At 38.8% G+C, this 17,021-nt stretch overlaps 1 protein-coding gene across 1 annotated transcript in view; it reads left to right on the top strand.

Moving 5' to 3' along the window:
• Positions 1-17,021, top strand: part of DNAH5 (dynein axonemal heavy chain 5) — a 202,723-nt gene that overhangs the window by 58,410 nt on the left and 127,292 nt on the right. Inside the window, exons 28-34 of the mRNA XM_029217285.1 lie at positions 869-1,068; positions 3,498-3,651; positions 5,469-5,632; positions 6,759-6,915; positions 10,405-10,617; positions 11,357-11,581; positions 12,992-13,164. Coding sequence (XP_029073118.1) covers positions 869-1,068; positions 3,498-3,651; positions 5,469-5,632; positions 6,759-6,915; positions 10,405-10,617; positions 11,357-11,581; positions 12,992-13,164 — 1,286 coding nt within the window. The remainder of the gene's footprint in view (positions 1-868; positions 1,069-3,497; positions 3,652-5,468; positions 5,633-6,758; positions 6,916-10,404; positions 10,618-11,356; positions 11,582-12,991; positions 13,165-17,021) is intronic.

Here is a 17,021-nt window from a genome sequence, read left to right as displayed (position 1 = left end):
TTCACTCCCTCCTCTCATACTGCATTGATTTGACTTTAGAGTTAAATCAGAGACACATTAAATTTTGAGTCTTTGATGAAAGTGGCAAAATTTAAAAGGTTATTGCATATCTTTTTTATCCTAATTTTTATTGAGATATAATTGACATTTAACGTTGTGTAAGTTTACGGTGTTCAACATAGTGATTTGATACATTTATATTGCAATATAATCTCCATTGTAGCGTTAGCTAACACCTCAATTATCATTTCTTCTAGTGGTGGGAACAATTGAGATCTAGTCTTTTAGAAAATTTAATGTTTAGGGTACAGTTTTGTTGTCTATAATCACTGTACTGTGGATTAGATCTCTAGGACTTATTTATCTATTAGCTGTAAATAGATATAACATCTCTCTCATTCCCCCACCCCCAGCCCCTGGTAACTACCATTCCACTTTCTGTTTTTTCAAGTTTTTTCTTTTTTTGTTGTTGTTGTTTTTTTAAGATTCCACATATAAGGGCTATCATATAATATTTGTCTTTGTCTGACTTATCTCACTTAACCCAATATCCTCAAGGTCCCTCCATGCTGTCACAAATGGCAGGATTTTCTTTTTTATCATGGCTGAAAATCTTCCACTGCTGTATATCTTTTCTGTCTTCTTTCTTTCTGGAATAGTTTGGTGGTAGATTTTACAGATTAGGATAAATCTATATTATATCTACACACACACACCATTTATTATATTGCAGTTTAGATCTGGAAATGTAAGTATTTATAGATACATATAAAGGAAAGGGTATAGACAGGACCTCTGTTGAACCAAGACTATTTGAGAAGGATGTGTGACTTTCATGTGATAAAATGAGAGCTTGCACTTTTAATAGGACATCTGTATCAGTGCGGTGAAAGAGAGGGACATTGAACAAAAGCTGAAGCAAGTGATTAATGAATGGGACAACAAAACATTCACATTTGGCAACTTTAAAACCCGTGGAGAGCTCCTCTTGAGAGGAGACAGTACATCGGAAATCATCTCCAACATGGAGGACAGCTTGATGTTGCTGGGCTCCCTACTGGGCAACAGGTAGGAAAACCGGCCTTCTTTCCCCTGAGGTTTGAGAACCATAAAAACAAACACTTCAAGGGAAATTAATTAAACAAATGCAACAATACCCCTCGTACAATCTATTCAACATTAAAAGTACTTGTTTTAATTTTAGCCTTTGGCACGGCATGGATAAAACTGTTTTGATTTCATTATCCTCTATTTGGGGGATGTGTCTGAGACCATCAGTTGGACAAAATCATGCACCATGTAATTAGCCACTTGGATCTTGCGGAGCATTTCAGCTTTGCTGCTGACAAGCCTCACTGCACGGCTGACAGCTCGACAGGCTCTAGATTCCAGAAGGAAAATTATTCTGAATTTTAGAATAATTACTTCGGAAACCTTTCTGTCAACACCTATGGACTAGAAACTCTTAGTTGTGTACACACTTTAATGAGATGACAGATTAAGATAGAGAATGAAGTTAATTCATAAAGAGAAGTAAAGCAGCACAGACCGATACCAGCCTAACATTTCTATTTGATGGTGGCAGCAGAGCTGTCATGCTTTGGACGTGCGAGCCAGAGACGCATAAACTTAGATTTCTTTGGTTCAATGCTTCCTCTGGTGCTTTTTGAAATAATTTTTTTGTTCACCAGGATTTTCTCAAATATATGGTAATTGTGTAAGTGTTTGAAATGAGTAATATAGAATATAAACTTAGGTCTTAGAGATTCAGACTATTGGTAACATTGAGTCTGAACTACTTAGAATTTGGTGAGTTTTAATGAATTTGGTTACTGGTCACACCCAACCAGAATTAAGGACAGATGGAAGATAACATACCCTATGGAGGTAGAAGAGGTACACATATACATTAACTAAACATCATCTGTGTTAGGAATGGGTAAACTTTTCTTACCAATGGCATTGAACCCACAGACAGAGTTGTATGAGGAACGCATATTCAACAGAAATTTACGGAATACCGACCACGTGCCATGTGGTCTTCTAGGTGCTGTGGTTAGAAGGGTGAATAAGACAAAGATCTCTGTTGCTATGGACCTATATTCTTGTGAAAAGCATAAACAAGCAAAAAACCCCAGAAAGATGTGTAGAATATTAAAGCAATCTGCTTAACACTTAAGACTATGGAAATTAAAATTTTATTCACTAATATGACTAATATTTGAGATGACTTCAAGCCCGTATTGTGTTGGACTGGAGAGATCAAGAAAGGGTGAAGAAGGAGAAGAGGAAAAACAACAAAAGGACAATCGTTTAGGAGTAGGGTTGTCTACAAATAACAGAAGCACCACATACAACATTGCTTGAACAAGACTGAAGTTTATGTCTTTCTCAAGTAAAAAAAGTCCCAAGGTTGATGGCTCTCGGGAGCCCTTCTCCTCCTTCTACCCCTTACATCCAATGCTGCTGCTCTCCTCCCATCCGGAAGAGTGTTTTTCAGACTTGGCTACACACTAGACACACCTAAGGAACTTTAAAAAATCCCAAAGCCTGGGCCACATCCCAGACTGATCGAATCAAAGTTCCTAGGGGTGGGATCCAGGCAGGTATTGGTAGGGTTTTTTGTTGTTGTTGTTTGTTTTAAGGTATTGGTAGTTTTTAATATTTATCGGATGATTAGAATGTGCAGCTAGGGTTGAGAAATATTGATGTGGAGCTTAATCCCGGGACTGCACATTGCTGCAAAGGAGGCTGCGAAATTCAGTATTTTAACTGGGCAGCTATGAGTCTAGGTAGAAATGGGGTTCTGTATCTAAAGAAGGAGAAAAAGATATTGGGGGACCACTGTCTGTTTCTGTCTCAAGAGGAAAAAGGGAAGATAGATTAACTATGAGAGAGGAAGAAAAGTGGCTCTCAGGCTTTATGTGTGTACACGCAGAAAGCCTCATGCATACATGTACACACAGACATGAGTGGGGTGGACAGGAGTGGATGGGAAGTTGGAAGGAGGCTCAGAAGAGGGCAGGCTAAAGAGAGAGTCCAGATAGTATCATATTTGAAAACGGAATTTGTTGTTCTGTCCCTGCCAATGGCTCTGTAATGGCTCCACATTACATGAAAAACAAGAGACTCCACGGAATAGGCACAGAAGCTCAGTGGAGAGAATGTTATTCCCTTGGCGACAGCAACAATGATCAGAATGATACTATTCCAGCAGCTGGGTGGAGTCAAGTCTAACGCTTGATTTGCTTCTTAGATGATACATCTCCCACTTCTCTATGCCCTGGGTCAAAAGGGAAAAAGTCAGTTTAACAATGCCCAGTATATGGTGATGAATGAATCACTTGGTAGCGTCATTTTAAAAGCCAGCAACATAATCAAAGTTGTAAAGAAACAGGTGAAAATCAGGATTTTGTAAAAACCTCTTTAGTTTGAAAACAACAACAATAAAAACAAAACACTAAAAAACCAAATTCTGAATGTATTTCTCGTTTTAGGTACAATATGCCATTCAAAGGCCAGATTCAAAAGTGGGTGCAATACCTTTCCAACTCAGCAGACATCATTGAGAATTGGATGATGGTGCAAAACTTGTGGATTTACTTAGAAGCCATCTTTGTAGGAGGAGACATTGCCAAGCAGCTTCCCAAGGTCTTAGAAATTTCTTTATGATTTCATTCGGTTTTTAAACTTAGAGAACTATCTAATAACTCAGAATGCCCTTAAAAATGCAATAAACTTCAACCTCTGTTGAGCCACCCCTTCTCCAGTCTTTTGGTTGTTGCTGTCAAGCTGTTCTTCAAAGAGAGAGAGGGTAATTGTGGAAAAGAGGGGTGTGAAAATGAGAGGAAGAATGCTTCAAAACCGTGAGGTTTTATAGGAAACGGAGGGTTAAAAAACAAAGAATGAATGCCTGCATAATTGATATACTTCTTCAGATAATTTGAAGGTGGAACTTGGAACAGTGTAGAATTACAGAGTGGTTATCTTGACAGTGGTAGGATAATTTGTTCTCTACTACTGACAGTTTAAAATAACCTACACTCTACAATATACCCAATTATATCAGTACTGTAAAATGGGGTGGAAATCTGCAAGGAAAAACTCAAGGATTCTTATCCAATTACGTTAAATTGTTTGCTAAATTATAACGTGTTAACAATACATTTGAGTTTTAGAAGCATGATTATGTTGAGTGTTCTCTTCACTTAGGTTTCCTTAGCTTTCTCTTTGGTTAGTTTTCAGTTTAATTATAGAGGGCAGACCTGTTAGCTGATTTATTTTTGGCTACCAGTGAAATGTATCCATACATTATAATTTTAGGTATTTATTTTTCTTTTATATTTGGGCGTGTTTTTCTTCTTGATGGGTGAAGAGTCTCAAATTGGACTTAATGGAAACTTTCACATACAATATTGAAGGAGTTAGCTGGAGTTTCTTGCTCTCATACTTGATAGTATGTGCTCATTGGTAAAATATAGAAAGTTTTAAGGAAGAAAATCACAATTATTCCTACTCTCTCAAATTAATCTGCGCATTTTCCATTTTTCCTAAAAAATCTATTAAAAAATTTCAGAATATTAGGGTCACACTATAATTAATTTTGTATCTTATTTTTATTTTTTTTTGCGGTACGCGGGCCTCTCACTGCTGTGGCCTCTCCCGTTGCGGAGCACAGGCTCTGGACGCGCAGGCTCAGCGGCCATGGCTCGCGGGCCCAGCCGCTCCGCGGCATGTGGGATCTTCCCGGACCGGGGCACTAACCCGCGTCCCCTGCATCGGCAGGCAGACTCTCAACCACTGCGCCACCAGGGAAGCCCTGTATCTTATTTTTAAATGTTTGTTTTCTAAATACACAAATAATGCTCAGTGTAGAAAACTTGAAAAACATAAGATTCACTTAATTTGGAGGTAATTGAAAACAGTTGGGAGGGTGCTTTTCTCCCAAATTATCTTGTGTTGTATTATTATTATTATTTTTAATATTTATTGGACTATAGTTGATTTACAATGTTATGTTAGTTTCAGGTGTACAGCAAAGTCAATCAATTATACATATACATATATCCACTCTGTTTTTAGATTCTTTTCCCATATAGGCCATTACAGGGTATTGAGTAGAATTCCCTGTGCTATACAGTAGGTTCTTATTAGTTATCTATTATATATAGTAGGGTGTATATGTCAATCCCAATCTCCCAATTTGTATTATTATTTTTATACCTGCTTCCTGCTTTTAGTTAACATAATGTAGGTCCCAGGGTTGAGCTAAAGATTCTTATTTAAGAAAGGGGGTGCTCTGGTGCAAAAGACCCAAGGAAAATTGAAATAGAACATGTGTGATATTTCATGTATGCACAGGGTATCCAGAACGGTTACAAGTCTGACCTCAGCGGGAGGTATGTGAGACACTCTGTCCTTGGGATCACAGACGTGTCCAAGTGTGCTTTGTTACCTTGTGCTCATAGGAGGCCAAGCGCTTTTCCAACATAGATAAATCCTGGGTGAAGATCATGACTCGGGCACATGAGATGCCCAGTGTGGTTCAGTGTTGTGTTGGAGATGAGACCATGGGGCAACTGTTACCACACTTGCTGGACCAGTTGGAAATCTGCCAGAAATCCCTTACTGGGTAAGTTCACTTTAAGCATCCTAGAGATGAAAGGGACCAGAGACACGAGACAGGCTTAGCCAAATGGGTGTTCTTTTGCTTAGACTCAATTCATGTCTAACGTGGTGGCTTAGAGAAAACTGATAGTATGGAGCCTTATCGTCTCTCCAAGCAGTTACTAGATTTTCTCTGATGCTTAAATTACAGGCTTTATGGCTTCTTCCATCATTGGGACAAGAGCTTGTAAATATTCTCATACAGTCCTTGTTTTTAAAATTAATATACCTGTTTTTCTGATCTCCTTCTTGGATAAACATCTGAAGAAGCAAAATATTTCATTATACTCAACCAAGAACAATATGAACAGTGTGTAGTATACACAAGCAGCCAAGATTATACAAAAATGAGAGCCTAATCTAATACCTAGCAATATACACTGACACACCCACACCCACACCCACACTTACATAGATGGAGGCTGGAGGAACTCCAAGAGTAATAAATAATTTTCTTGCCCTTTGGCTAATCATGATAAAATCACTAAGTAGAAATATGTTAAATAGGGAAACAAAAGTGCAGCAAAAGTAGGGTGATGACAGGTAGAACAAACATTCACTGGGTTTTTGTAACTCCTCGAGGCAGAGAAAAGTGTTAAGACCCTTCCTTCCATGCAGCTGGATTTTGTTTCTGCTTCAGTGATAGATTCATTGGATTCTTTTAAGATACAATCCTAAGAATTGGAATTGTCAGCCTTTAGCTTACATAGCACTGTGCTTGCAAAGAAAATAAAACAAACACAAAACCGAAAGACTCCCTGTGTGTAAATCTTCCTGTCTTCTACAAAGAAAGTACGAATATTTCCAGGCTAAGTCAAATGTGTACATTATACTTGTGAAAAATGAGGAAATTCTATTAATTCTGGAAAAAAATAGTCTCCCAATCAGAATATGGACTCCCACTTGGCAAGATTAGTAATGAAAAAAACAAAAAACAAAAAACAAAAACACAGAACAAAACAAAAACATTGAACAGTGTGGGAAAACTAGATTCTCTCAAAGTCTTTTCCCTTTTTCCCATCCAGATTAATTTAGTCCTAGAAAGACCTGTTTTGTGTGCTTATGAAGTTTATCTTTTCCTCCTCACTTAGGTACCTGGAGAAAAAAAGGCTTTGCTTTCCTCGGTTCTTCTTCGTCTCGGACCCCGCTCTTCTGGAGATTCTGGGGCAGGCATCAGACACACACGCTATACAAGCCCATTTGCTGAGTGTGTTTGACAACATCAAAACAGTCAAGTTCCATGAAAAGGTTTGCCTAATTCTAATTGCTGGCCAGCAATTTACGTATCTTAGAATCTCAACTGTCTTTATTAAATTGCTCTCCAATAGTGTTTACAAAGATTTACTTCCCTGTCCATTAAATATCACCCGGTGACTAAAAAGATACTTTTGGGCCCAATTTGCCTTCAGAACTATGTGACTTCTTAATATCCAAAGTGTAGATTTGAATAACAGGTAGTTTAAATGTGATTAGGAATGCTTCGTATGTAGCATTCATAGCTTCACATGCGAAGTTAACTGTTTAGAAATTCAACAAAACAAAGGAACAAATTGCTCATCAAATAGTGCCTTGACTGAACAGAATTCCACAGTGACTTGTTTTAATCAGGCTTCAGATGTTTTTGGCATGATGGTCCTCCATGTTTTTCATCATACTCCATTGAAAACCTTTTCTTTCCTTTTTTTTTTTTCACACTCCCAACAATTTCTAGAATCATGGAGTTGTATGGGACCCAAAAGAAGTTATCCAACATGAGGAAGACTATACATTTGCCTAGCTGCCAGAAGATATTGTCTAATCTACCCCTTTACCCCAAATTCCCTAAAAAAGTGACCCTTCCAGTTGGATAACATATTCAGCTCCCTTATGGTGTTTCATACAAACCTTAGTATCATTTATTTATTCATCCCAGAATGCAACTTGCATCTGTTGAGCAAATACCACGGACTAGATGTTGTGCTTAACAATGGGAATATACCATCCTCAGGGTTCTCGTGCTCTGGTGGGGTCTACAGAGTGCAGCTCGTGCAGTGGTAGAGCTAGTCCATTGGAGGCCATTAAAAGCCAGTCATTTAAGTTCAAGCCCCTCGCTGTGTGCCAGGCATGATGCCAGTCCTGGGGTTCCAAGGAAGAATATATCGCAATCCATACTGCAGTTGTTTTTATGCAGTACAACATTCAAGAGAAATTTGGCAATTAAACCATCGATATTTTTGACTTGCTGTGTTTGTGTGATGCACAAGGAGCATGGAAATGCCCACCAGGGAGCCCTAACCTGGGTGTAAGGGGTGTAAGAGAAAGCTTCCTGCAGGACAATGTGGTGTTTGAACTGATTTTTTGAAGGTGAGTGGAACATAACCAGGCAAGTGGGGAAGGGACGCACAGTCTGGCCAGAGGAAGGGCAAGTGCAATGGCCCGGAGGTGTGGGCAGTCTAGGATGTCAGAAGTGTGGGTATGTGAGGGAGTGTATTACTTTCCTAGGGCTTCCATGGATTAAAACAACAGAAAATTATTCTCTCACAGTTTCGGAGGCTAGACATCCAGACTAAGGTGTTGGCAGGGTTGGTTCCGACCGGAGGCTCTGCAGGAGAGTCTGTTTAGTGCCTGTCTCCTAGTTCCCAGTGGTGGTCAGCAATCCTTGGTGTTCCTTTTCTTGCAGACACATCAATTTGACCTCCACCTTTGTCTTCACTTGACATTCTCCTTGTGTGTCTGTGTCTAAATTTCCTTCTTCTTCTAAGGTCATTGTATTCGGGTCCACCAGCATCCAAGATGACCTCATCTTAACTTGATTGCACCTTCAGACACCCCATTTCCAAATCAGGTCCCACTCACAGGTACTAGGGGTTGGGACTTCCAGATATATTTTTGGAGGAGACAATTTAACCCACAACATGGGGTGATGAGCAAAGGGAAAAGAGGGAGAAGGAGGCATGGACCATATTCCAGAAGGTCAAGTGCATCACACTATGGAATGTACTTCATCATGAACGTGACAAAAGGTGTGGGAGGTTTTCAGCAGAGCAGTGACCTGATTTGTGTTTCAGAAAGAGCCTCTGGCTCAGAGTAGGAGGCAGAATGGAAGGGGGCAAGGAAACCAATTTCAAAAGTGATTGCAAAGTCAGGATGGAAAAGGCCGAGTTGCTACAACAAAGGGGGTGGGTGGAGAGAAAGAGAAGACCGTATGGATTGAATGGTTTAAAAATTGATCTTTCTTGTAGATCTACTGGATGCATGGGTTGAAAGAGGGCATTGAATTACCGAGGAAGTTCTTCTTGATGTTTTCCTCAAATCCTTCTGCTTTAGCACCAGGACTTCATGGTCCTAGAGTGAAGCTTCTCATTGTTTGATTGTACATTGAAGATAATTGAAACTTCCTCATTTTCAGCCTCTGTTCCTAGCAATTACTTCTTAAAAATAAATAGCATTGCTTTTTTTTTTTTTCTTGTTGCTGTTCCTACCATAAGGTTTCTACAGCCAGGGGCAGATCCTGGTTTTGTGGGTCCTAAATCTTATAAAATTATAAATACAAACTTATATTCAGGACCTAGAAGGGTCTGTGCAAGTGAGGGACCCTGAAACTTAAGGCTCATTAGCTTCTTGGTAGATCACTTCTGTGGACAACTAAGGAGGATTTCATTAATACAGACTAAATCTGGGCCCAAGGGAACAATATTCCACTTACTAGAGAACAAAACAACAACAAACATTTGCATTTACTTTATAGTTTGCATCACAGTTGTTCCTTGGTGTCTGTGGGGAGGATTGGTTCCAGGACCCCAGCAGATACCAAAATCTGTGGAGGCTTAAGTCTCACATAAAATACTGTAATATTTGGATATACCTACATATGGTTTCTAGATTACTTATAATACAATACAATGTAAAGGTTATGTAAATAGCTGCCAGCATGTGGCAAATTCAAGTTTTGCTTTTTGGAACTTTCTAGAATTTTTTTTTTTCAAATATTGATCAGAGGTTGGTTGAGTTTGTGGATTCAGAAACCATGGATATGGAGGGCCAACTGTATTTTGCATAACTGGCATGAGTGTCCTGTAAGGTGAGTTGGGAAGTAGGACAGGCATGATTTTTAATGACTAAATAGAAGCAAGAAATTTAGTCTCCGAGATGTGTCTTCCAATATTGGAAGGTCAATGAATAGCACAGCCCCATTTGAACCGTATTTTAGAATTCCAAATACTGCACATATTCTCATTATGCCATACTGCATGGAAATTGAAGTGAAATGACCAAACTGGGAGCTGGGTTTGCATTAGAATATATTATGTGCAACCAACAGCTCCTGTAAAGAGCACAATGTTTAGTATAGAATTGGAATTGCCTTGTGAGACATTTGCATTGATCATTTTGACCAGGTCATTGCTAATGTCAACTTGATAATCTCGTGGTGTGGATGACAGGGACTTAGAGAGTCCTATTTCATCTTGGGAAACTTTAGAGATTTTTTTGATTATCACATTTGTATTGAACGTTTCTCTTAGAAAACAAGTTTTCCCCTCTCTGGTATAGACTATTCGAAATTGATTTAGTATTCCCTTTTCGATTTCATGGATAGCTTTTTAAAAATTTGTTTTGGAATTGATTTTGTATCATACTTTGCCTTTTATTTTATAAAATGTGGCTTAACTTTCTACAGGAAGGATAACATTGGCAAGAGGGCAATGGAGGAATTCATTCTTTGTGTAAATATAGCTTCTTTTTGGGCTTCTAACACAGATCTATGATCGCATTCTGTCAGTTTCCTCTCGAGAGGGTGAGACGATTGAACTGGATAAACCCGTGATGGCAGAGGGCAATGTGGAAGTTTGGCTTAATTCTCTCTTGGAGGAATCTCAGGCCTCATTACATCTTGTGATTCGCCAGGCAGCTGCAAATATTCAAGAAACAGGTTTCCAAGTGATTGAATTTCTTTCTTCCTTCCCTGCTCAGGTCAGTGTATTGAAATTGGAAAGTAATTTTTATAGAATAGTCATTTTAGATATCAGATATTGTCTATTGTAAACTACACAGCTGCCTATAGTTTAACTCTAGACCAGTATTAAGATTTTCATTAGGATTTGTTAAATATAGATAAGCTTAAAGATTTCAACTACAGATTACTTGGTGTTATGTATCTGTGTCTATACATATATATTTATAAATATACACATATTTGTGCTGAGATATTTGATAATGTTTTCTTTAACTTAAAATATTTTTTTCCTACTGAATCTCTTCAGTACATAAATCATAAAATGTACTGAGTGTGTTTTACCAGAAAAATGAGAAATACGTTTCAGCAATAAAATACAGAAAATGATGTTTTCCTAGTCATGTGATCAATAGAGATTTTGTGTCTACTATGTGTAGACACATAGCGTTAGTTTGGGGAAAGTAGGTTTAAGACGTATTCTTTCCGTACCAGTAACTTAAAATCTATCTAGGGAGAAATATGACTTAGAATGAGAAGAAAAAATCTGTAGACATGTCATGAGGCTGTATATACTTAATTGTCAGGTAAACAATATGAATAGAGTCTCCATAGGTTTTGAAACAACCCATCAAGTTGATGTAATCAAGGATGGCCTGACATTTGCATAATAATCACAGCTGTTTACTATATTGTGATTTCTATTTAAATATATTCATATGCCATACGCACTCATAAAGCCTTTTTTATTTCCATAAGGTTGGATTATTAGGAATTCAAATGATATGGACACGGGATTCAGAAGAGGCTCTTAGAAATGCCAAGTCTGATAAAAAAATCATGCAGAAAACCAATCAGTCTTTCCTGGAGCTACTGAACACATTGATAGACATGACAACCAAGGATCTGAGTTCCGTGGAACGAGTTAAATATGAGACTTTGATTACTATTCATGTGCACCAAAGAGATATCTTTGATGACCTGGTAAATGCTTTACAGATGCTGTGGCATATACAGAAAAGCAAATACTAGAAACTATCTTTGTTTACCCACTGGGAATAGTTTGAATGAATTCAAAGAAAAGGTAAAATTCAGGCAAAGAAGCATCTTCATGATGAGAGATTGTTTGTCAGACTTTCTTTTCAGTCTTTAGCTGAAATTTCAGCTCTTTTCCAATGATCTCGGCTAAGGTGTTATGGAGGCAATTAGACTTTATTTTAAAATTCTTTATGTGATCATTTTTAATGCTGAAATGTCATGTAGCATCCTGAAAAGCTTTTATTTGTCTTGTGCTCCTTTTGATTATTAGATTGAAGATGACCAGTTTCTTGCTATAGAAGTAATAAGTGATATTGCTAGTAGAACTGCTTAGTAGCTCCTTTAAGGCTCTTCATAAATCACAGCTTTAACAAGTTATGCTACATTTTATGTCATTGATTGCAAATGGTCTTTCCTAATATAGTTTGTGACATTTAGGAGACATGCGGATTTTGCCTTTAAAGAAAGAACAGGGATGGAAAAGAGAGTTTCGTAGCTATAGAAAATAAGAAATGGGAAAAGAAATGATATTTGTCCTCTACTATAAAATACAACATTAGATAACAGGCATGAAGCTCTTATTTTCATAATAATTTTCTGGATCGTGTCTCACCCCGTTATTTAAAAAAGATTATGAAAGATTGGTTCTGATGTAATGGAGGTAAAGGCAATGCATTCAAGCTGTTACGTGCTAATCTCCTCTCTTAATAGTTAAGCACACTGTTTGCCTCAACGAGAAATAAAGGGCTCAGGGTAGGTAGTTTTAGATTTCTTATTTGTCAAAGAAAAATGATTAAAGTGGCTTAAAATTTTGGTTAAAAATATTCAGAAAAAAGCATTGCTGGGCAATAACCTGCCATTTAGATGTTAGAAATTTTGGCCCCCTGCAAATCCTAGGAAGGGTAATTAACGGATTAAAAAAAAAAAAAACCCAAGAATGTACTTTATCATTATCATAAGAGATGACTTTTTTCCTAATGAGATTGTTTAGCTGTATCTTTGTAAAAGCCAAATGTGTTTTTTCATAGGTTGTATTTCATGGTTAGGACTGTGGTGTTGGACATTTAAGGGTGAAATTTAAGAAATGAATACCTTCCTCTTAAAATAGATCACGTTATTTAAATTGAGGGCCACAATTAGTTTCTCTTGACTTCTCCTTTTCTCATGTCGTTGAAAGTATCTTTTTTTGCTGATCGATAAATGAATGGGTTGGATGGTGATGTAGTTGACATCTCCCAAGTAGTTGGGCTCTCTTTGCGTTCCATTAACTTCACATTATGATCTCCCTGAATGCTAATGCGTATAGTTAATAAGCGGTTCTCATCTCAGTTTTAACACATACCTTTTGCATTTCAGTGTCACATGCATATCAAGAGCCCTACAGACTTTGAGTGGCTGAAACAGTGCAGATTTTATTTTAACAAAGATTCCGACAAGATGATGATTCACATCACAGATGTGCCGTTCATATACCAGAATGAGTTTGTAGGCTGCACTGACAGGCTCGTTATAACTCCCCTCACAGACAGGTGATGGAAGGGTTCTGTGAATCCTCAACTTCTCCCTCCTCCACCCCCAACCTTCTCATTCTCTCCAGGTGCTCAAGGGATTTTGGCTGATGGTCTCTTTAGGCTTTACAGGCTCTTTTATATTAAAGTCTTCGAAATTCGGTGTGTTTAGCTTTACACACATGTCTTCACATTAGTAGCTTTGTGACTAAAACAGACTTTGCTTCCTTTGCCTTCAGTCTTATAGAGTCTAAGTTTAAATGACCTCCGTGGACATCAAATGGGAAAAAAGCGAATTAATCGCTATGTATCAATAGGTGCAAATCACCATGGGCTTTGAGGGCTGCTTTAGGGGACTGTGGCACTTATTGTCATTACAGAGACAATAAGGTGGTTTTTTAGCAGGAAAGAAATGGAGTATGAACACTGGTGAATCGTGATGGAGAGGACATTGACCTGTCCTGCCCTCTGCCTGTTATTTACCAACTGTGTTAGCCAGAGCCGCCATGCAGTTTCCCTGGACTCAGTTTCCTCATCTGTAAGATGTACTAGGTTATCTCCAGGGGTCCTTCCTCCGTGGCTAATAGCCTGTAGTTCACTTAGTTTAATTTGAGCTTTGTGGCATCAGCTAATTGTATATGTGCTGTTCAGGGATGCTTTGAATACTTATGTTGGACAAAATGGCTGAGTGTTAAAATCAACATTGGGCCTAAGGAGAAGCTAAAGCTGAATATCAATCATTTTCACAGGATGAACCCCTGGGCTACTAGATTGAAAATATTATCCGACAAAGTATAAGAGTTTGACGTAATAGCCCTGTCTGTGAGATTTTTCCCTCTGCTCAGTTGTGATACTGAATGAAATGCTCACTTTTACCTGAGGATTGAGGAGTAGCAGAAGATTTTACTGTCCTTTTCTCCTCACATTTTCTTTGTCTTCATACACTCCATATTCCTTCTTATGTCTCATTAAAGATGATTTCTTTTTTTCTTTAATTTTTATTGGAGCTTAGTTGATTTACAGACGTAAGTTTCAGGTGTACAGCAAAGTGAATTAGTTGCACATATACATATACATATATCCACTCTTTTTTTAGATTCTTTTCCATATAGGCCATTACAGAGTACTGAGTAGACTTCCCTGTGCTACACACTAGGTTCTTATTAGTTATCTATTTTATATATGTCAATAGTAGTGTGTGTATATCAGTCCCAATCTCCCAATTTATCCCTCCCCCCCATATCCCCTGGTAACCATATGTTTATTTTCTACAAAAGATGGTTTCTACCGGATGCTTATGGATGTCTTTTTGGAGTTGTTCTCTTTGTTTTGAAGTGCAGAGGTGAATAATGACAAAATTTGGAGAATCCCTTGAAACACTTGTAACAGCTATTTCACACCTTCTCTCCTTCCAGACCTCAAGCATCCCCCTCCATTCCTCTCTCGACCGAAGGCCCCGTTTCCTGTTTTACTGAGAAGATAGATGCTACCACAGGAGAGGACCTGCACTCATTCCCCACCATCATGTCTGCCAACCAAGCCCCTATCCTTATGCTGTCCACTTTCTCTCCTGGTTTTAGGGGTGGAGTTTGTGATGCCATCCAAAGCCAACACCTTCCACTGAAACAGTTATTTTCTCTCTGGGAGCATCATCAGTTTTCACTTTCTACTGGATCATTCTCATCAACGTACGATGTGCTATAATGGCTTCCAGAAAGGAAATCCTACCGTGAATCCTCTAGTTTCCCTCCCATTTCCGTACTCCCATCAAAACGCCTCAAAATCACAGTTTTTTCTATCTATTTTACCTTGAATTCACACCATTCAGGTTCTATGAACAGGTTTTCTGTTGCTTTCATAACAAATGACCACACGTTTAGAAGCTTAAACAGCACAAATTATTTCACAGTTGCGTACGTCAGAAATGTGGCACACACCTTGTTGGACTAACATCAGGTGTCAGCAGGACTGTGGTCCCTCCTGGAGTCTCTAGGGGAGAATCTGCTTTTTGTTTTTTAGTTTGTTGGCAGAATTCTTTTTCTTGTGGTTGCAGGACCTATGTCCCCACTTCCCTGCAGACTGTCAGCTGAGGGCTGTTCCCAGAGTCTGGAGGCTGCCGTATTCCTCGGCTTGTGGCCCCTTCCTTCATCTTCACAGCCACAACCATGGGTTGAGACTCCTTCATGCTTCCAGTCTCTTTTCCTTTTCCCGTCTCATGTCTCTGACCCAGTCTTCCGCCTCCCTCTTCCCCTTTTAAGGACTCATGAGATTAGATGGGGTTCACTGTGTAATCCAGGATAATCTCCCCATCTCAAGGCCTTTCATATTAATTACATCTGCAAAGTTTCTTTAGCTGTGTAAGGTAACATATTTACAAGTTCCAGGGATTGGGATGTGGATATCTTTGGGGGACCATTATTCTGCCCATCACACTTTCTTCCCCCAGTAGGGCAGTCACCCAGATCCTCATGTTGCTAAATCCAATGGTCATTTCTAGTTCTGACCTTCCTTGACTAGTCAGCAGCATTTGCATAGGTGATCGCTGTCTCCTTTTTGATACACTTTCTTCATGTGGCTTCCAGGACACAACATTCACCTAGTTCCTCTTGTTCTGGTTCTTCATACCGTCTCCTACTGGTTCCTCTTCATCTTCTTGACCCCTAATCACTGAATGCACCAAGGCTCTTCTCCATCATTCACTCCTCAGGTGATCTCACATGGCTTTAAATATCATCTAGATGTGGACTCTCCAATCTCTGCACCCTGACAGGGCTTCTCCCTTGAACTGCAGACACATACATTCACTTGCCTATGTGACATGTTTTCTTGGATGCTTACTGGGAATTCACACTTATGGTTGATTGTCCGCCCACAAAACTGCCCTCTTCTCCGGCTTTGCAAATGGCAATTCCATCCTTCAGTTGCTCAAACCAAAATCCTTGGAGTATCCTAAATGCCTTTCTTTCTCTCACTTTATTATCCAATCTATCACCAAGTTTGGTCACCACCACTTTCAGAACTCACTTAGGATGTGGCCACTTTTCTCCCCTTTGCTGTTATCATGTTAGTCCAGGCCACCATAATGTCTAGGCTGGATGACTGCAATAGTCTTTTATCTGGTTTCCTGCTTCTGCCATTGCCTCTCAGTTCAGACACTGGAATATAAGTCAGGTCCTGTCATACCTTTGCCTTGATCTCCACTGTCTTTCCATCTCACCCAAAGTAAAAGCCAATGTCCTTACATTGGCCTATAAGACCTGCCATTATCTGATCCCTGCTACTCTTTCTCCTTCCTCATTGAGCTCCAGCTACTTGCTCCTTGGCTGTTCCTTGAATAGTCTCAGCACACTGCTGCCTCAGGACCTTTGCACTTGCTCTTGCCTTAACTGGGAACCCTTTTCCTTTCAATCCTGGCATAGCTCACTTCCTCTTCTCCAGGTCTCCGATTGAATGTCATCGCACATGGGTCTTTGGACTTGACACATTTGAAGCAGCAATCCCCACACTCCTGAACCCTCCTAACCAGCTTGATTTTTCCTGTTTTCTACTTTTGAATAGTTTATTTCCTTCCTTTAGGATATCAGGTATATCCTTTGAGGTATAGATTTCCTGTGATTTATTCACTGCCCCTAGAACAGTTCTGTGCCATAATAGGTACTAAATAAAATTTCCCAAATGAATGAAGAAATGTTTATTTTCAAAGTCACATCTTTGTGGCGAAAAAATTAAATAGTACCTAAAGATATAAAGTTGAAAGTATGAGAGGAAAATTTTTCTATTTTTCAAAAGGATCAGTAGTTTATTTTCTAAGAAATTTCAAATGCTTATATGTCAAGATTCTTTTTAACTTTCATTTATAGGTATCAGATTATACAAAC

Source organism: Monodon monoceros, unplaced genomic scaffold (genome assembly GCF_005190385.1).
Source record: "Monodon monoceros isolate NGI ecotype Baffin Bay Population unplaced genomic scaffold, NGI_Narwhal_1 Super_Scaffold_12, whole genome shotgun sequence".
NCBI classification, from domain to species: Eukaryota; Metazoa; Chordata; class Mammalia; order Artiodactyla; family Monodontidae; genus Monodon; species Monodon monoceros.
This window is presented reverse-complemented; position numbering and strand designations above follow the sequence as displayed.